The sequence below is a fragment of the Mauremys reevesii genome, linkage group 4, assembly GCF_016161935.1.
Source record: "Mauremys reevesii isolate NIE-2019 linkage group 4, ASM1616193v1, whole genome shotgun sequence".
NCBI lineage: Eukaryota > Metazoa > Chordata > Testudines > Geoemydidae > Mauremys > Mauremys reevesii.
In genome coordinates, this window is record NC_052626.1 from 151,473,632 (window position 1) to 151,494,188 (window position 20,557).

At 62.8% G+C, this 20,557-nt stretch overlaps 1 protein-coding gene across 1 annotated transcript; it reads right to left on the bottom strand.

The window, feature by feature from the left end:
- Nucleotides 1-1,056: 1,056 nt before the first annotated feature.
- Nucleotides 1,057-17,537, bottom strand: LOC120404391 (signal-regulatory protein beta-1-like). The gene is made up of 8 exons (XM_039536838.1): nt 17,462-17,537; nt 16,854-16,968; nt 9,998-10,327; nt 9,341-9,643; nt 7,285-7,569; nt 5,050-5,151; nt 2,692-3,081; nt 1,057-2,140 (listed from the first exon to the last, which is right to left on the bottom strand). The coding sequence occupies exons 2-8, from the start codon at nt 16,897-16,899 to the stop codon at nt 1,947-1,949; spliced, it is 1,650 nt and encodes a 549-aa protein (XP_039392772.1). The 5' UTR covers nt 16,900-16,968; nt 17,462-17,537; the 3' UTR covers nt 1,057-1,946.
- Between the last annotated feature and the right edge of the window lie 3,020 nt (nt 17,538-20,557).

A 20,557-nucleotide genomic window follows, 5' to 3' on the forward strand; every position in this document is an offset into this window, starting at 1 on the left:
CAGGTCCCTGCTGCTTCGCTTAGGCCTGGTCTACACTAGGGGGTGGGGGTCGAACTAAGGTACGCCACTTCAGCTACGCTAGTCGCTAGTCGCGTAGCTGAAGTCGAACTACCCTAGTTCGAACAACTTACTCGTCCAGACGCCGCGGGATCGAAGTCCACGGCTCCCCCGTCGAGTCCGCCACCGCCGTTCGCGGTGGTGGAGTTCCGGAGTCGACGGGAGCGCGTTCGGAGTTCGATATATCGCGTCTAGATGAGACGCGATATATCGAACTCCGAGAAGTCGATTGCTACCCGCCGACTCCGGCGGGTAGTATGGACGTACCCTTAGTCACAGCAGAGGCCATTATCCACACCCCAGTTAGAACGTTCACAGGAAAGTCCATTTAGTGTAGACAGGCATCTCCCCTTGGGAGTTCAGTGTTCTTCGATGGGCCATTTAATGTGAATGGTCCCTTCGAGATGTGCAGGTTAAATACCTTATTGGTGTAACCACATGAGCAAACATTTGAAATACAGGTACATAGTTGTGACAAAGTGGGACTGTTCTTAATGTGTCCTCTAAATACTGTGTGGGTGCCTCAGTTTCCCCAGTGCATTTCTTAAATCTCCAGTGTGCATAAATTGCTGACATTTTGTCTCCTGGCAACAAATGGCTGGGGCCCTTCACCCTGCAAGGGGATAGTTAAAGGTGAACAAAGAGATCAGGTGACCTCCTGGCCTGGGAAAAAGACAAAGGCCAGAAAGGAGGGGCTGGAGGGGGTTTCAGTTTGGAGCTGGCTGGGGACGGGAAGTGAGGGCAGATGGGCCCCAGAATGGACCCAGCTGAGGGGTCCAGTTCTCTGTACCTATAAGCAGGGCCGGCTCCAGACCCCAGCGCGCCAAGCGCGCTTGGGGCAGCGTCCCGCGGGAGGGCAGCAGGCGGCTCCGGCGGACCTCCCGCAGACGTGCCTGCGGAGGGGCCGCTGGTCCCGCGGCTCCGGTGGAGCATCCGCAGGCACGTCTGCAGGAGGTCCACCGGGGCCGCGGGACCGGTGACCGCCAGAGCGCCCCCCCGCGGCGTGCTGCCCTGCTTGGGGCGGCGCAAATCCTAGAGCCGCCCCTGCCTACAAGCTCTGTTTTAGACCCTATTCCTGTCATCTGGAGCGGAGGGGCAGGCCCAGCCCTTGTGTTGTGTCAGGGTTGGGTGCAGCCTCACCACAGAGTCCGTGTCCCGGGGTGGGGGGAGCTGCACAGTGATCTCCCACCTCTGTGCACAGAATTTTTAATTGTTCGGCGCTGAATTCCCTCCGGAGTAAAACTCCATTTTCAGGCTCTGTCTCTCTGACTTCCTCAGTTCCCAGGCTCCATCCAGAAACCAGCCCTTTCTCCCTCACCTCCCAGCCCTTTGTTCTCGAGCTGGGGTCTCTGCCCAGCTTCCCTGCTGGGGGGTGGGAAATCCATCCAGGTGTCAGTGTGCTGGTGACTGGGCTTTCCGTTGTCTTCTCAGTTCTCCATTGAGCTGGCCATGAGCCATTCACTCTGCTCAGACAGCTGGGCGACACACACACTGCTGGGGCTCTCAGCTGGCCCTGAGCGCAAACGTAATCCTCTGTCCCCCACCGGTAGCAATGCAGTGTCTGAGGGAAACTGAGGCACTCACAGTGGGCTTGTGGATTTGGTGTTTCCGAGCCCATGCTGGAGCATAGACGCTGCATTGTAAACCTGAGATCACAAGTTGCCGGCCCCAGGTCTCACGGCCAGGCTAACACGTCCGTACTGCGCCGTGCAGCCCTCCTGACTCGGGGCTGCGGCTTGAGCTGCGTCCACACTGCACAATGATGGGCTTGGACCCGAGTCACAGCAGGACTCGGGCTCTGACCCACCCCCCTGGCAGGGTCCTGGGACCCAGGCCCTGAGTGCTGCTGACCCGTGTCAGACTGGTTTGTGTGTGAAGGGAAGGGGGGCTTAGCGCGCTGTCCCTCCCCCGCCCTGCTGTGCGACACCGCCAGCGGGAAGCCCTGGGTTCGGGGTGCTCCGTTCAGTACTGTCCAGGAGCTTCGTACTGCCTGGGCCCCCACAGCCCGGTGGCCGTTCCCGTTGTTCCTCTGCAGGCCGGGCTGCTGCCGGGTCCACAGCCGGTCCTTGAGTCTGAGCAAAGGCTGCAAAGCAAAGCAGTTCGGGAGCTCCCGGGCCGGCTCAGCGGGAGCCTAACATCCCCCGGGCTCAGCCCTCACCTTACACCCAGGTCAGGTCACCGCCCTCGGGCCAGAGGTGTGTTTTACACCCGCCCCTGCCTCAGCTCCGCTCTGCTGGGTCCCCGGGAGCCCTGGCGGCGTCACTCCCACCACAAAGGGCCAAAGGAGCGTAGCAGAACCCCCCCCCCCCGAGGCCGCTCCCCCGTCAATGCACCTTCTTGGAGCCTATGGACCTAGCTGGCCAGCTGGGGGCCCTGCTGCTGCCGTCCCTTCCTGATTAGCGCGTCCCCGCGGCACAGAGCTCGCCACACGCTACTGAAGCCCCACAAACCCCCCCCCCCCCCGCGAAGGGGTCCGTGTCATCACAAGGGGGGAAACTGAGGCAAGGCGAAAAAGTGACTAACGCAAACCAATTACAGAGCTGGGAACAGAACCCAGGAGTCCTGACTCCCAGCCTCCCCCACACCCCGTGACCCTCTGGCCTGCGCGGCGATCCAGCGGCACCCCTGACTCACGGCGCAGGGTGTAGTCTCCGAACTCCTTGGTGCTCAGCGTTCTCCCGTCCTTGCTGATGAAGCAGCACTGGTACCGGGCTCCCAGGTCCTCCGGGCTCCTGACACGAAACATGAGCGTCGTGGCCAGAGTGGCTGAGCCTTTGTCCAAGGGCAGCATCTGTGTCTGGACTTTGTACAGAGCGTTGATGGGAACAAGCGGCTGCTGCTCCCCGTCGCTCCCAGCCGGGTCACCCCCGGCGATGGACGTTAGCTCTTCATTTTGGCACTTTGCCCACCTGGCCTCCGTGCCCGCCGGGCAGTGGTAGCCAATGCACACGAGGGAAACGTACTCCCCGGGGACCCAGACTTTAGGCCCCACGATGTCGCTGGCGGTGAACATCTGGCGGGCGGCTAAAGAGAGCGAGCATTGTAGAGACACATGTAGAGACAAGAATCCCATGCACTGCTACAGACTAGGGACCGAGTGGCTGGGCAGCAGTTCTGCAGAAAAGGACCTAGGGGTTACAGTGGACGAGAAGCTGGATATGAGTCAGCAGGTGCCCTTGTTGCCAAGAAGGCTAACGGTATTGTGGGCTGTATAAAAAGGGGCATTGCCAGCAGATCGAGGGATGTGATCATTCCCCTCTATTCGGCATTGGTGAGGCCTCATCTGGAGACTGTGTCCAGTTTTGGGCCCCACACTACAAGAAGGATGTGGAAAAAATGGAGAGAGTCCAGCGGAGGGCAACAAAAATGATTAGGGGGCTGGAGCACATGACTTATGAGGAGAGGCTGAGGGAACTGGGATTGTTTAGTCTGCAGAAGAGAAGAATGAGGGGGGATTTGATAGCTGCTTTCAACTACCTGAAAGGGGGTTCCAAAGAGGATGGATCTAGACTGTTCTCAGTGGTGGCAGATGACAGAACAAGGAGCAATGGTCTCAAGTTGCAGAGGGGGAGGTTTAGGTTGGATATTAGGAAACACTATTTCCCTAGGAGGGTGGTGAAGCACTGGGATGGGTTCCCTAGGGAGGGGGTGGAATCTCCTTCCTTAGAGGTTTTTAAGGTCAGGCTTGACGAAGCCCTGGCTGAGATGATTTAGTTGGGGTTGGTCCTGCTTTGAGCAGGGGGTTGGACTAGATGCCTCCCGAGGTCCCTCCCAACCCTGAGAGTCTGTGATTCTATGATTATTTATACCGCACCAGCGTCCCCGTCAGGGGCCAGGGCTACGCTGCGTGGGGCGTAACGAAAAGCGGCCCTGCCCCAGAGAGCCTGCAATGGAGGTGAGGGTGAGAGATGCCGGGGACACGACAAAGGCGAGGGGGAGCCCCAGGAAATGACGGGAACCGTTCTGACCCTGGGCTGTGCAGTGGGCACAGCTCCCCGGCTGCCTGCTCCCTCGACCAGAGCTAGCGCAGCCAGTCTCACGCCTCGGCCTCGAGGCGCAGGCCCACCCTTCACGGGGGCAGAGGCGGACCCAGAGAAAGGGAGACCAAGAGAAATGTACCGACTGGCTCAGGACTCTCAAATCCGAGACCTGGCGGATTGACCGAGGGCAAGGTGACCAGACAGTAAGTGTGAAAAATCAGGAGACGGGGGTGGTGGGGAATAAGAGTCTATATAAGAAAAACAAACAAACAAATATTGGGACTGTCCCTATAAAATCGGGACATCTGGTCACCCTAACCGAGGGCCGGTCAGTGCAGCCTGCGGGCGCTGAGCCCCACACGATGGGAACAGTGCTAGCCTGCAGTGGGCCTCTCTGGGCATCCCTGCGCGGCTTGGAAGTGAAGGGGGAGCCGGGCGTGAGGCCTCACAGACATTTACGGCTCTTTTGAAAGCCTGGTCACAGGTACCCGCACGTACAGCGAACGCTGCCCCCGCGTTTCCGTTCCAAAGGGCCGTGTCGGGCACCAGGACTCTGTCGGCCGGCACCCGTCTGGGCTGACGCCTGGCCCGGCTCTCCCGGGTACCGTTCTTTGCAAAGAGCACAAACAGCTCAGCCATTATTAGAGACGCAAGGAATTGGGGGGGAGGGACAGGGGGGGAAACAGCTTTGTCACCAACTGTACTGGGGGGTGAACCCCTCTGGTGTCTGTGGGGTAGGTGTTAGACCCTTGAAATGCAGCAGGGACCCTGCCCCAGGGACACTGACGGGCTCTTTTAATGGCCAATGAAAATCGTTTCTTTGCGCAAGTGATGGTTAAAAACTAGACCTGGCACCCGCCGCCGGTGACACACTGAACTACTGGGCGGCAGCCAGCACCACACACGGGTCTGTAAACCCAGACCTGCCCTGCCGGGAGCCCCTGGGACCAGGCGTGTGGGGAGGTGCAGGAGAGAGCCCCGTGCAGCTGCACCCGGCCGAGCCGTCCCTTACCTCTGCTTCTCTGGTACAGGCAGAACGCGACTCCAGCCACCGCCAGCGCTGAGACCAGCACTGACACCACCAGGACTATGACGCTGCCCTGAGTCCCCTCACCTGGGGAGAAAGGGAACGTGGGTTTGGCCCCCTGAGCCAGCCAGGCCCTGCCCTGGGGACGGATGGGAGCCGGCGCCCCCTACAGGGGACAGGCCCCTGCCCCATTCCCTGCTCCCCCCAGCCAGTCCCTGCCCTGGGGCCGGATGGGAGCCGGCGCCCCCTACAGGGGACAGGCCCCTGCCCCATTCCCCGCCCTCCTGAGCCAGCCAGGCCCTGCCCTGGGGACGGATGGGAGCCGGCGCCCCCTACAGGGGATAGGCCCCATGTCCCATTCCCTGACCCCCTGAGCCAGCCAGTCCCTGCCCTGGGGACGGATGGGAGCCGGCGCCCCCTAGAGGGGACGGGCCCCTGCCCCATTCCCTGCTCCCCCCAGCTAGTCCCTGCCCTGGGGACGGATGGGAGCCGGCGCCCCCTACAGGGGATAGGCACCTGCCCCATTCCCTGCTCCCCCCAGCCAGTCCCTGCCCTGGGGACGGATGGGAGCCGGCGCCCCCTAGAGGGGACGGGCCCCTGCCCCATTCCCCACCCCCCTGAGCCAGCCAGTCCCTGCCCTGGGGCCGGATGGGAGCCGGCGCCCCCTACAGGGGACAGGCCCCTGCCCCATTCCCTGCTCCCCCCAGCCAGTCCCTGCCCTGGGGACGGATGGGAGCCGGCGCCCCCTACAGGGGACAGGCCCCATGTCCCATTCCCTGACCCCCAGAGCCAGCCAGTCCCTGCCCTGGGGACGGATGGGAGCCGGCGCCCCCTACAGGGGACAGGCCCCTGCCCCATTCCCTGACCCCCAGAGCCAGCCAGTCCCTGCCCTGGGGACGGATGGGAGCCGGCGCCCCCTACAGGGGACAGGCCCCCGCCCCATTCCCTGCTCCCCCCAGCCAGTCCCTGCCCTGGGGACGGATGGGAGCTGCGCCTCTACAGGGGATAGGCACCTGCCCCATTCCCTGCTCCCCAGCCAGCCAGTCCCTGCCCTGGGCCAGGATGGGAGCTGGCACCTACAGGATAGGCCCCATGTCCCATTCCCTGCTCCCCAGCCAGTCCCTGCCCTGGGGACGGATGGGAGCCGGCGCCCTACAGGGGATAGGCCCCTGCCCCATTCCCTGCTCCCCCCAGCCAGTCCCTGCCCTGGGGACGGATGGGAGCCGGCGCCCCCTACAGGGGACAGGCCCCTGCCCCATTCCCTGCTCCCCCCAGCCAGTCCCTGCCCTGGGGACGGATGGGAGCCGGCGCCCCCTACAGGGGACAGGCCCCTGCCCCATTCCCTGCTCCCCCCAGCCAGTCCCTGCCCTGGGGACGGATGGGAGCTGGCGCCCCCTAGAGGGGACAGGCCCCATGTCCCATTCCCTGACCCCCAGAGCCAGCCAGTCCCTGGCCCTGGGGCTGGATGGGAGCCGGCGCCCCCTAGAGGGGACAGGCCCCATGTCCCATTCCCCACCCCCCTGAGACAGCCAGTCCCCGGCCCTGGGGCCGGATGGGAGCTGAGGATCTCTGCAGAACGGCCCCATGTCCCGTCCCCTGAGCCAGCCAGTCCCTGCCCCGGGGCCAGGTAGGAGCTGGCACCCCCTAGAGGGGACAGGCCCCATGTCCCATTCCCCACCCCCCAGAGCCAGCCAGTCCCCGGCCCTGGGGCCGGATCAGAGCCAGCGCCTCCTACAGGGGATAGGCCCCGTGTGCCATTCCCTTACCCCCAGAGCCAGCCAGTCCCCGCCCTGGGCCGGGTGGGAGCTGACAATCTCTGCAGAACGGCCCCATGTCCCGTCCCCTGAGCCAGCCAGTCCTGCCCCGGGGCCAGGTGGGAGCTGGCACCCCCTAGAGGGGACGGGCCCCTGCCCCATTCCCTGCCCCCCTGAGCCAGCCAGTCCCCGGCCCTGGGGCTGGATGGGAGCCAGCACTCCTAGAGGGGAGAGGCCCCGTGTCCCATTCCCTGCCCCCTAAGCTGGCCTGTCCCCTGCCCTGGAGCCGGATCAGAGCCAGTGCCCCCTAGCAGGGAAAGGCCCCATGTCGCCCCCTGACCCAGCCAGTTCTTCCAGGGAGAGAGGCTAGTGTCCCTTCCCCCTGGTTCTGGGACAGGACCCCGCCTCCCTTCCAGCCGGCAGGCGCCTGACACCAGCCCCGCTCTCCGTCCCTGTCCTCACTCACGCTCCAGGTGCACCCGCACGCTCCGGACAATGGGCCGGCTCAGCGTCTCGTGCTGCACCTCGCAGCTGATCTCAGCACCCTCCGACTCCGCCGCAGGCTTGAACTGGTAGAAAGACTCCAGGTTGAAGGTGCCATTGGGGTTCACGCGGGGGGCTTCTGTCCGGACGCCATTGAGGAGCCAGTTAACAGCGATGGCTTCTGGGTAAAACCCCTTCACGTCGCACGTTAACACCTGGGCCTTGCCTTGCACAAACGTGGGGGCGTGAATGTTCACCACGGGGGAGACTGCAGAGGGGGTTAACGACACCAGGGCCGTGCGAGTTGTTACACAGCAGCTCAGAGACAGACAGCACCACCCCGGGACAGCCCGTGGGGCGAGGCCAGGATCCAGATCCCACGGGACAAGCAGCACAGGGTACGGGCCAGGTAAGGTCACCAACCAGCTACTCACACAGAACCGAACACCCTTGCTGGGAGCGTGGGATACGGTGTGGGGCCAGGGATGAGGGGTTTGGGGTTGTGACAAGTGGGGAGTTTCCCTTGTTATGTTCTATGTGACTCTTACTGTTGAGCCTATGTGAGTTTTACCGTTTTGCATGAATAATGTGTGTGCCTCAGTTTCCCTGTGTGCTGCACCAATACCTCGGTGCTGGGAACAGGGGTGTGAGACTTTGTCTGAGACCCTCTGGGGCAGGTGAGGCTGCTCCAGCTGCCTGCACAGGTGCTGTGACTGGTGCCCTTCGTAACCTGAGAGTCGACCCAGGAGCGGGATGAACCAAGGGAGGAGATCAAGTGACCCTTTGCCCTGGAAGTGAGACAAAGACAAGGAGGGGAGCAAAGGGGGTGTCTGAGGTGGGGTCGCTGGAAGCTGGCAGTCTGCTTGGGGGGACTGGAAGAGGGGGAGTCAAGGCCACCTGGCCCTGGACTCCCCGAGATTTCTGGCTGAGAGTCACGTCTGACTGCGCAGTGGGGGTGCAGGACCCTGTGGCCCCCCAGGACCCCGCCTGGGCAGACTCGCTGTGGGAAGCGCACGGAGGGGCAGAGGATGCTGAATGCTCCAAGGTCAGACCCAGGAAGTGAAGCCGTGTGAGCTTCTTGCCTCGCAGACAGTCTGCTCACAGAGAGGAGACTCCCCCAGAGTCCTGACTGGACTCATGGAGTAGTTCCAGAGTATCACCCGGTGACTCTATGACAGGGGTGCAGGAGGAGGCTCTGGGCTGGGATCAAGGGGTTCGGAGTGTGGAAGGGGAATAAGGGCTGGGGCAGGGGGTTGGGGCGCAGGAGAGGGTCGGGGTGCAGGCTCCGGGCAGTGCTTACCTCAAACAGCTCCCTTAAGCAGCGGCATGTCCCATCTCCAGCTCCTACATGGAAGCACGGCCAGGTGGCTCTGCACGCTGCCCTGTCTGTAGGCGCCACCCCTGTGGCTCCCATTGACCGCGGTTCCCAGCCAATGGGAGTTGCAGAACTGGCGCTTGGGGCAGGGGCAGCGTGCAGAGGCCCCTGGCTGCTCCTATATGTAGGAACCTGAGGGGGACATGCCGCTGCTTCTGGGAGCCTCTCGGAGCCACAGCAGGCAGGGAGCCTGCCTTAGCTTTGCTGCGCCACTGACTGGACTTTTAACGGCCCGGTCAGCAGTGCCGACCAGAGGCACCAGGGTCCCTTTCCGACCAGGCGTTTCGGTCAAAAACTGGACACCTGGCAACCCTAGGGCCAGGCCTGCCTGCCGCAGCACCCCTGCCACTGTTACTAGCCACACCGCTGTGCCCGGGCATGTGCACGCCGGCGCCAGCACCCTGGGAGCGAGGAGACGGGGTGGGGGCGCAGCTTTGGCAAGAGGAGGAATCTGGCGAAGCAGCAGCTCCAGCACCAGATGCCCAGAGTCAGTGACTGGCCCCGGGTTGCTCGGGGAGTCCGGAGCAGAGCTGGGATCTGAACCCAGGTTTCCTGAGACCCGGCCAGCGCACAAACTACCAGGCCATGCTTCCCCCAGGAATACAGGGCCAGCCAGTCAGTGCCTCCAGGGGCACTTCCCCCCGCTCCCCGCCCACGCTGTCACCTCCGAACACGAGCTGGAAGTCTGTCTGCAGAGCGCCACGCGGCAGAGCGGCGTGTTGGACCTGGCAGGAGAAGGTGACGCCCTGGTCCTGCTCCGTGGGCTGGAAGGTCAGAGAGCTGCTGATGTTGAAGGTGCCGTCTGGGTTCCTCTGGGGCACGGGGAGTGGGGACGCCGGCAGGACCTCCCCAGCCCTCAGCCAGGTCACCACGATGTCGGCCGGATGGAAGCCGGACACGGAGCATTTCAGCAAGTTCGGCTCCCCCCTCAGCACCGCTTTACTGGGGACAGCAACGGTGGGCATGGCTGCGGGGAACCAGAGGGCATCATCAGGGAGAGCCCGGGGGGGTTGGGGGCCTCCCAAGCATCCCCCTGTTGGGCTGGGTGGTTCTTCCCCCCGGGACAGCCAGAGCTGCCGGAACGCCAGGGCGGGAGGCCAACAGCCCCCTGGAGGCACCCGCTCCTGGCTGGCGGCAGGGGGGGGGGCTAATCACGTGCTGGGAATTTAAGGAAACCCCTTGCCCCCTTTTGTGCCCACTATCCCCGAAACACCCTGCCCAGCCCCAGCGACACGCGCCGTGTGGGCCGTGCCCAGAGCAGAGGGGCCGGCTGCAGAGCCAGTTCCCGCGCCTGTCTCCCCGCTCCCTCGCCAGCACTGACCCAGCACTGCCAGGTGCAGGCTCTGCTCCCCTCTGTCCGGGCTGTGGATGACCAGGCACCGGTAGGCTCCCTGCTCCGACACGGTCACATTGTGCAGAACCAGAGAGGCGTTGCCCCTGGCGAGCTGCTCCGTGTCCATGGACACTCCCGGCCGGGAGACGCTGAGGGAGTCATCGTACGACGCCAGCTCCTGGCCCTGGAAATACCAGTGCACAGCCAGGTACTCTGGGCTGATGGGGTCGTCCGCCACGGTGAAGGTGCATGGGAGGAGAGCCTGGGAGCCCAGCTGAGCCGTCACTGGGGAGTCCACCATCACCTCCAGCTGGGCGCCTGCATGGAATGGAGCCCGGTTCATCCCCAGCCTGCACCAGAGAACGGCTCGCAGCCAGACAGAGGGACGCAGAGAAGTGGAGCCGGGAGAGGAAGGAGAAGAGGTTGCGGGGTGGGGGGGGGAGGAGGGGGATTAAATAACTTTTGTTCAACTAAATATTCTCTAAATCGGGACTGTTAAATGTCCAGCCCGGGGGCCAGATGTGCCACACACAACAGATTCGCTAGAATTTCAGCTTTCATTTAAAACACAGTACGTTTCTACCCCTCATGGCTGCAGAGAGAACCTTCTGCGTGTGACATATGTAATGATGCTGCCTGAGTCTGCAGAGAGACTGAGCCCATCGCTGTGAGAGGGGTGAGCTGCCCCGGATGTGACCGACACAATGACGCTGCCTGGGTCTGTAGAGAGCCTGAGCCTATCGCTCTGAGCTGCAAACTCCCCTGGCTCTTATTAGTCTGATTGGAGCCTCAGCTGTACCTCCCCAGGATGACGCGTCAGTGTGGACATGAACTGTTGGTCACGGGTGGTTCTAGTGGCTGGGGGAGGGGCGGATGCGAGGCAGGAGCAGATCCACGCACCCCGGAGGGAGAGAGACACTGGGGACGGGTGATGGACAAAGGCAGTGTCATAGGTTTGTTCCCCACTTTGAACTTTAGTGTCCAAAAGATGGGGACCTGCATGGATCCTTCTAAGCTTAAATCCTAGCTTAGATCTGGTAACACTGCCACCAGCCAAAAATATAGTGTTTTGGCACACTCCCTGTCCCCCCAACCTTTCCCTGGGGAACACAGATCCAAACTCCTGGGATCTTAACAAAGGGAAATAAACCATTCCCTCTCCCAGACTTTCTCTCCCTTGGTCGTCAGGGAAGACTACCTTGATTCACAAAAAGAACAGGAGGCCTTGTGGCACCTTAGAGACTAACAAATTTATTTTAGCATGAGCTTTCGTGAGCTACAGCTCACTTCTTCGGATGCATCCGAAGAAGTGAGCTGTAGCTCACGAAAGCTCATGCTAAAATAAATTTGTTAGTCTCTAAGGTGCCACAAGTGCTCCTGTTCTTTTTGCGGATACAGACTAACACGGCTGCTACTCTGAAACCTACCCTGATTCAAACTCCTTGAATCTAAAACAAAGAGGGATTCACCTTCCCCCTCCTCTCTTCCCCCCACCTATCCCTGGTGAGTCAGACTAATCCCCTGGGGTCTCAAACAAGGGAAAAATCAATCCGGTTCTTAAAAAGAAAAGCTTTTAATTAAAGAAAAAGAAAAAGATAAAAACGATCTCTGTAAAATCCGGCTGGAAGTTTACAGGGTCCAGCTTATAAAAACTAGAGGGACTCTAGCATAAGTATAAGTACAGCAAAGAGGTAAAAGGTAAAATATTGTTCCAGCAAACACACATTTGCAAATACAGAAATCAATCAAAAGACTGATCCGCCTTTCTACTACTCACTATACTGCATAGAAGAGACTAGTTCAGGAAGCTTGGAGAGCCTGGATGTACGTCTGGCCCCTCTTAGATCCAAAGAGAGAACAACCCCCCAAACAAAGAACCCAAACAAAGGCTTCCCTCCACCAAGGTTTGAAAGTATCTTGTCCCCTGATTGGCCTCTGGTCAGGTGTCCGTCAGGTTCACTGAGCTTGTTAACCCTTTACAGGTAAAAGAGACCTTAACCCTTAACTATCTGTTTATGACAGGCAGCGATATCAGTAGATGGCGAGTCTCTGGTTCATGGCGGAGGTGACACCGTGAACAACAACGAGCCGTTTAGTGCTGCCTGAGAGCCGCACCCTCCCCTCGGGTCCTGTGCAAACCTCGCGCGGCCGTGGGAGAGACTCAGACCCCGATCCCCTGCCTGGCAGCAACCGGGGTCGTCCCACTGACGCAACCCTCCCGCTCTCCTTGCCCCCGGTGCACCAGGGAGCTGGGGAGAGGGCTGGGTCCTTGCCCATATACTCACAGACGCCCCCGAGAAGCAGAGAGAGGAGCCCGACTCGCGCCCCCATAGCCCCAGCCAGGAGGGGCTCCAGCTGCCTGGCTGCTCCCTAGCCGTGGGCCTAGAGCAGGGAGCAGTGACCGGATGCTTTCACTTTCCCTTCCCGTACAGCTGGTTGCCTTGTCTCCGCCCTGCGCACAGCCAGGCAGTGAGCAAACAGAGCCGTGCCCAGGCCTGCTGTGTGCACACAGCCTGGGCCCTGATTCACACTGACGGGCTGCCACACTGAAGCTAGTCCAGGGAAGTGTTGGCCGAGGGGGTTGCCAACCTCTGGGGCTGGCTCCCGGGAGAAGGGGAAACGGTTGATCCGAGTGTGCCGAAGTGGGGATGTTCTGGCTGTGGTCTGTGAATGCCGAGTGGGGAGTATTGACCTGGGAAGGTTGCAGGGGAGTTGTGCTGGGACTGGCTGCCTTGGGGAAGGGAGGATACCGGGGCATGTAACATGAGAACCCAGGAGGGGGGTTGGAGGCCAGGTGACACCCCTGCCGGGGAAGCTGAACAAAGGACACAAAGGCTGGGGGAGGAGCCGGGGGGAGGCTGAGTGAGAGGCTGGCGGGAGTTTCAGTTTGGAGCTGGCTGAGGAATGGAGGGGAGCCCTGACGGGACTTCCCAATGGGGCTGTGGCCTCCCTGGGGGCCCCAGATGGATCTAACTAAAGGGGGTCCTGCTGTCTGTGCCTGCAAGACCTGTGCTGGACTGTGTTCCTGTCGTCTAAATAAACCTTCTGCTTTCCTGGCTGGCTGAGAGTCCTGGGGAATCGCAGGAAGCCGGGGGTGCAGGGCCTGACTCCCCCACACTCCATGACGCCGAGCCAGGTGTTTCTTCAGTGCAACCCTCTTTCCTGACAAAGGACGAGCCGGGGTGGCCCTGCACATAGCAGCCAGCAGTGCCGAGCTCAGAAACCTCCCCGTTTGTCCCTCTTCTGCCCCGTGGAGCGCTGTCTCGCTGTGTCCCCTCAGGGCCACGCTCCAGCTCCCACAGGCTGCAGCGGGGACGCTAGGCCCTGCACTGCCGGCCAGGGCACACCTGTGATCCACCCGGCTCCGCGCAGTGCCGCGGCTCCCCGCCCCCACGATGCGCAGCTGGGTTCACACCTGGGGGCCTGCCTGCGCCCGTGGGCTTTATGGGGGGTGTCTTAGGCCCGCCCATGGGCAGCCAGAAGCACCCACAGAATGTGAGTTAGGGTTAAAGTCCCGTCCTTGTGTCCCCTCGGGGGCCCAACACACTTTATCCCCCAGCTCTTGGGGCTCCGCCTCCCTGGGCGTGAGGACCAGACGGCTCCTCGGGCTCCGAATGGATTTTATTACCATCACGGGGCCAGCGGCGATGCTCTGGGATGGCCCCCTACGGAGCCAGGCAGGACTCTGGGGGATGCAGCGAGGCCGTGTGGTTCCCCGCCAGCCGGAGAGGGACGAGCGCCTCCCGACACCAGAGTGAGCAGAGCCAGCGAGTCCCGTGCCTGCCCCCCACAGGTCCAGGCGCAGGAGAGGAACTATCAAAGCCCAAACCAGAGCTCACTCGAGAGGCAGCCGCCGCAGAGGCCAGATGCCTCCGGCCCAGCTCCCGGTTGGGAGACCCAGCGACCTACGGCCGGCCCGAGGAACTGCCCAGCCTGCCCCTCGCCAGTTACCCAGAGGAGCCCATGGTGCTGGACCCCCCTGAGGACACCGTCTGGCCCAGGTTCCTCCAGAGGGGGAGGTAGGAAGTGGCCTGGGGGCAGCCGACCCAAGTCTGGCTGTGACACTGCCAGAGCCCATGTCAGCGCGGTGCGGTCAGGATCCCACTGACGGGTCTTCTGCCGTGCTAGGGCCCCGGGCTGGGACGCCGTGGAGTGGGTGGGCCTGCGGCCCCCCTGCCACCCACCCCGCGGGTGTCAGTCTCCCCCTCTCCAGGCCCCTCTGAGCCAAGAGCCTGGGCTAGTTGTGAACCCATCTTAGCTCAGCCGCTGCCTGAGCCAATGACTCTCTGCAGCCCAGCCCTGACCCAGCGCCTGGATCTGCTAATTGCATAGTCTGTTCTTCAGCCCCTGCCTGAGAACCTGAGCCCGTGACTCACCGTTGCCGCCCGCGCGAATCACTGCCTGTGTTTGCCTCTGCTGCTGCCGCAGCGAGAGACTCCCGTGGCCAGGCCAATTCCCCGTCAACGACCGGAATCATAGACTCATAGAATCTCAGGGTTGGAAGGGGCCTCAGGAGGGATCTAGTCCAACCCCCTGCTCAGAGCAGGACCCAACCCAACTCAACCATCCCAGCCAAGACTTTGTCAAGCTGGGCCTTAAAAACCTCTAAGGAAGGAGGTTCGACCACCTCCCTAGGGAACCCATACCAGTTCCTCACCACCCTCCTATGGAAATAGTGTTTCCTAATATCCCACCTAGACCTCCCCCACTGCAACTGGAGACCATTAGGAAGGAAGTAGGAAGGTGGTGTGGTTCCCCGCCACCCCGGAGAGGGACGAGCGCTGGCCAAACCCTGCTACACAGATCATGCCTCCTCTCTCTGAGCAGACTGAAGAAGCTCACACAGCTTCGACCTTCCTGGGTCTGACCTCGGAGCATTCAGCATCCCCTTCCGCACTAGGGTGACCAGACGTCCCGATAAAATTGGGACTGTCCCGATATTGAGGCGTTTGTCCCGCGTCCCAACCAATGTTTGGTTGGGGCGCAATTTGTCCTGATAATTCACGGTACTCCGTTTTTTGTTTTTGTTTTTTCTCCACCAACGGCACTCAGCTTTTTTTTTTCCCCCTCCACAGTGATCTCCCCCCGAAATGTGTCCCGATATTTTCTTCCTCTCATCTGGTCACCCTATTCCACACTGTTCACTTCCCGCAGCGAGTCCGCCTGGGCGGGGCTTCTGGGGCAGGGAAAGGGTCCTGCACCCCAACTCCGCAGTCAGATGTGACCCTCAGCCAGCCAGTAAAACAGAAGGTTTATTAGGCAACAGGAACGCCGCGTAGGGCAGAGCTTATTAGCACAGAAATCAGTGACCTTCAGCCAAGTCCAACTTGGGGGGAGGGGGGCCCAGAGCCAGGGCTCTCGTCCTCCCCCTGAGCCTCAAGCCAGCTGGGACTGACTCGCTTCCAGCTGCCTGGCCCCTGCCTGGCCCATTGCTCCTCCTCCAGCCTTTGTCTCACTTCCTGCTTTCTGGGCCAAGAGTCACCTGGTGGCATCCCCCTCCTGGTCTCAGGTTATGAAGGGGAGGCTACAGCATCTGTGCAGGCAGCTGGAGAAGCCCCCGCAAAAGTCACACGCTTATTCCCACCACCTGGACATTGGTGCAGCACAGAGGGAAACTGAGGCACACACAGCTCTCATGCCAAGCAGTAAGACTCTCACAACATAACAAGGGAAAATCCCCACTTCCTCACAATTACAGGCAGAGAAACCACCCCCCACACCTGCCAGTCCAGGCTGCTCTGGCGCCTCAGCAGCGCCTCTGGTGGGCAAAAGGCAGAACTGCAGAATATTTTCTGCAGAAAAAAAATTCTGCCTCCCTGGACAAGAACCCTGCGCGTGCTGTGGGGAGGGGGCGCGATGGGGACAAGTGGCGTGTGGGGTGTCAGCACAGGGGGTGGGGCAGACCCGGAGGCTCCCTCCCTCCCGAGAAGTCCCGAGCAGTGTGGCCAGCGGCAACAGGGCAGCAAAATAAAATGCCGCAGCACAACTGCTAAAAAACCGCAGCAACTGGCAGCTGAACATTGCCCAGCTGGGCTAGCAAAGCACATACTTGGCAGCTTTTGCCAGCGCCCCAGGCACGTGCCTCCTGTGCCGAACTGGGAATCCAGCCCTGCACAGGATGCAAAGACCCCCGGTCCGTCCCGCAGCGCTGGAGCTGCAGCTGGGGCGTGCTGCGTCCCCCGGCTGCAGAGGCAGAGCAGAGCTCAGCCCTGAGCTGGGCCTGGTCGGAGCAGCCTGGGGTGTTCCCGGCCCTGCGAGCAGATGTGGCTCCTGTTTCAGTTCCCCCGGCAGAGACAGGCTCAGCTGCAGGCTGCAGACCACGCGGGGAGGCCAGGCTGCGCTCTGGGGCTGTGGCTTGTGGGGACGAGAGCTGCCGGTTGCAGGCCCTGCACCATGCGGCGGGGCTGTGTCGCTGTGCCGGGGATGGCATCGCCCACATGGATCCTGTGCACCATCTACTCAATATGGCCCAGATGGTGCCCTCCTGGGGGACTGGGAGCTGCTGGGCCCCCTGGGTTCCCAAAAAGCCTCTGCACGTCCCCGGGCCCTTCATCTCACAGCCGCCTCACATCGGGCACCTCCTCTCCTTTCCGGGGTGCAGGTTGCCAGGGGGGCTCCCTGGGGGTTCCCTCCCCGGCTGCTGCTGTCCCCCAGCCGACTCTGCATGGGAACAAGGGAGGGGACCCTGGGGACAAGAGGACCCCGGAGCGGAGGCGATGGTGCCCTGCAGCCAACCAGCCATCAGAGGGGTCGGGGGGCTCCATCCTTCCCTGCCAGCCCAAGGGTTGGCCGTGAGCCCAGGTCCCCAGCCACATCCCGTCCCTGGGCACCAGACCTCATGTACCTCCGACGGTGCCGCAGGCCCTGGCACTCCCAGCACACCATGGCATGCAGGACCAGCAGGATGGGCGCCAGGACTCCCAGGGGGCCACAGGCTGCCCAGCGCTGCACCCCGGATCCTGGAGAGGGAACAGAGGGGAGCATGTGTGGGTCCCTGCAGGGGGGGCAACAGGGGGCTGCTGGGGGTCCCCCCATCCATCCCCCTCCTTTGTTCTGCCCTCTCCTTCCTTCCATCCTCTCCCTCCCCTTCCCTCATCCCTCCATCCCCCTCCTCTGCCTGCCCTTCCCCCTTCCTCCCCCTCCTCTCCCTGCCCTTCCCCCTTTCCTCCATCCTCCCCCTTCTCTGCCTGCCCTTCCTCCTTTCCTCCATCTCCCTCCTCTGCCTGCCCTTCCCCCTTCCCTCCATCCTCCCCTCCTCTGCCTGCCCTTCCCCCTTCCCTCCATCCTCCCCCTCCTCTCCCTGCCCTTCCCCCTTCCCTCCATCCTCCCCCTCCTCTGCCTGCCCTTCCCCCTTCCCTCCATCCTCCCCTCCTCTCCCTGCCCTTCCCCCTTCCCTCCATGCCCCGGCTCCCCTGTCCCCCAGGGGGTTCCACAGACGGGGTGGAGGGGTACCTGGTCCCTCCCCCAGGATGCTGAGTTCAGTCCCGTTCCCGGCGTGGCTGCTGGTGGCCGAGGTCCAGATGAAGCAGCGGTAGAGCCCGGCGTCGTGCTGGCTGAGGTTGGCCAGGTGCAGGGACGCGTCCCGCTGGTGCCGAAAGCGCCCCGAGTCCAGGTCAAGGCGGCTGCGCAGCTCGGTGACCTGGCTGGACGGGGGGTAGATCTGCACCTCCCCACTGCCGCCGGGTGCACTCCGCACCCAGGTCACCGCCAGCTTGGAGGCCTTTGGGGTGGCGGAGAAGGTGCAGTTCAGGAGCACGGAGCCCCCCGGTGAGGCCCTCAGCTCCGGTGGCTGGTGCACTCGGACCTCTGCGGGGTGGGGGGGGAGAGGAGAGACATTGAGCAGAGCAGGAGAGGCTGCGACCCGCCCCCCTGCAATCTCTGGATCCCCACTGCTGGGAACCCTCCCGCCTTCCCAGGCTCCCTGCTGCTGGGGACCTTCCCTGACCCTGTCCTTCCCCAGTTCCCCCAACTCTGCTGCCAGGGTCTCTCCCCAACCTCCCAGGAGCACCCCTCCCCTTCTCACCTGGCGTGTGTTCCCCAGGAACCGCCCCCACTCCCCGTCCCTGGCCTGCTCTCCCCACACCACCCACCTCCCCCGGGATCCCCTGAAGTCAGCCCCCATGGTACCTGACCCTTGCAGCAGGAAGCAGCCGAGGAGGACGAGCCAGATGGGCAGCATGCGACACATCCTGGGCCGGTAACAAACCCTCGGTCGGTGAATCCCTGGGGCGGCCGCCGGGTCTCCGAGGGCTCTGGGCTCTCTCAGGGCAGGGAGACGCCCCGGCAGATTCTGTACTCACACCTGGTTGGGTCCAGCAGCGAGAGACCAGCCTGTGGTGCCCACCCGGGGTGCAGGGCCCGGCCCTGATGCCAAGGGTGCCAGGTAACAGAGCTGTCCTGCAGCCGCCCTACAGAGCCAAGCCCCCGGCTGGGGAGAGCCGGGTGCGACCATCACTGGGTGCTGCTGCGTCCAGGGCTGGGCTCTGCACCGCACAGACGGGTAGACGCCGGGAAGGGGTTGGCAAAGGGTTGTCTGGCGGAGCTGGATCCACTCAGGTCAGCCACACGAAGCGGTGAGGGGCACCTGCCCGGGGAGGGGATTCCTGAGAGCAGAGCCCTCGGCGGCCAGCAGAGCAGGGCAGAGTGACAGCCCCGAAAGTGCCAGTGTTTGTCCGGGAGGGGAATTAACCAACAGAGCTGCTCACCTAGAGCCGGCGCAGATTCTCCAGCAGCCCCTCGCAGCGCCCGGGAGTCGGGACACCCAACTTTCGCATGTGGGGGCTTCGGTCAACTCGCCAGAACGACACCAAATCCTGCTGCCTCCCCTGGGCCGAGCCCCCGGGAGCTGCGGCTCTGAGCCAACCTTACAGAGACCCGCGTTCAGCGGCGCCTGGCTCGGGCTGGCCCCTCGGTCAGAGCGCAGCACGCGCCCAACCACCAGTGGCCGCGTCATTTCCCACCCAGCCCCGAGGAGCGGAGTCTGTGGGCGTCAGAGAGATGGAAGTGAAACCAGGCCGGGATCGGGGCTGCAGGGCTCCCTCGCAGCCAGAGCTGAGACAGCCACGCCTGGGCCCAGGGGTGGCTCAAAGCCACGGTGATCCCAGCCCTCCGCACACAGCTTCACTGCCCAGCCCTCACACACTGCAGGGTCCCCCCCACACCTGCCCGGAGCCAGTGTCCCACAGACCCCTCTTTGAGGGGGGCCATACCAGGGCCGTGTTCAGAGAACTCAGCTTCCATTATTCTCAATGGGGCGGGAGGGAACAAGGTTTTTCCATTGTTCTCAGACCCCAGGTGTCCGGGCTCGCAGCCTCTCCCCCACCACCACCAACCCCATTCTAACCCACTAAGTCGCACTCCCCACCCAGAGATGGGGAGAGAACCCAGGAGTCCTGGCTCCCAGCCAGCCCTGCTCTAACCACCAGACCCCCCCCCCACACAGAGCCAGGGAGAGAACCCAGGAGTCCTGGCTCCCAGCCCCCCTGCTCTAACCACCAGACCCCCCCCCCACAGAGCCAGGGAGAGAACCCAGGACTCCTGGCTCCCAGCCCCTGCTCTAACCACCAGCCCCCACAGAGCCAGGGAGAGAACCCAGGAGTCCTGGCTCCCAACCCCCCGCTCCCTGAGCCAGGGAGAGAACCCAGGAGTCCTGGCTCCCAGCCAGCCCTGCTCTAACCACCAGACACACCCCCCCCCAGAGCCAGGGAGAGAACCCAGGAGTCCTGGCTCCCAGCCAGCCCTGCTCTAACCACCAGACCCCCCCCACAGAGCCAGGGAAAGAACCCAGGAGTCCTGGCTCCCAACCCCCCACTCCCTGAGCCAGGGAGAGAACCTAGGAGTCCTGGCTCCCAGCCAGCCCTGCTCTAACCCACCAGCCCCCACTCCCCTCCCAGAGCCGGGGAGAGAACCCAGGAGTCCTGGCTCCCAGCCAGCCCTGCTCTAACCACTAGAGCCCCCATCCCTGAGCCAGGGAGAGAACCCAGGAGTCCTGGCTCCCAACCCCAGGCCCTTCCCACTTCTGGCTGTAACGTGACCCCAGTGACACAAACTCAGGCCCAGGATAATAGGATTTATTGGGGATGGAGGCACACTGGTGGGGGGGGGCGGTTTGGGGGGCATGTTGCCTGCCATGGCCCCTGCTCTTCCTACATGTCAGGCCAAGGGGCAGTGGAAATGGGTGGGGAGAGATTGCTGCTCAGGAGGGTGGGCAGCGTGTCCCCAGCGTGTCATGGGATGGTGGGGACAAATGCTGGGGGGCCTGTCCCCAGCTTGTCATGGGGGGTACAGACATGGGGGGATCCCTGTCCCCAGCCTGTCACTGGGGGGTACAGACAAGGGGGGATCCCTGTCCCCAGCTTGTCATGGGGGGTACAGACATGGGGGGATCCCTGTCCCCAGCTTGCCATGGGGGGGTACAGACATGGGGGGATCCCTGTCCCCAGCATGTCATTGGGGGGATACAGACATGGGGGATCCCTGTCCCCAGCCTGTCACTGGGGGGGTACAGACATGGGGGGGCCTGTCCCCAGCCTGTCATCGGGGGGGGTA

What these genes read in the sequence shown, in the direction of transcription:
- LOC120404391 (XM_039536838.1), bottom strand. Translation starts at nt 16,899, where the DNA reads ATGCCATGGTGTGCTGGGAGTGCCAGGGCCTGCGGCACCGTCGGAG. An exon ending in CCTGCACCTGGCAGTGCTGG is followed by an intron (nt 9,644 to 9,997) that starts GTCAGTGCTGGC and finishes GGTTCCCCGCAG; the next exon opens with CCATGCCCACCGTTGCTGTC. An exon ending in CCTGTACCAGAGAAGCAGAG is followed by an intron (nt 3,082 to 5,049) that starts GTAAGGGACGGC and finishes CGCTCTCTTTAG; the next exon opens with CCGCCCGCCAGATGTTCACC.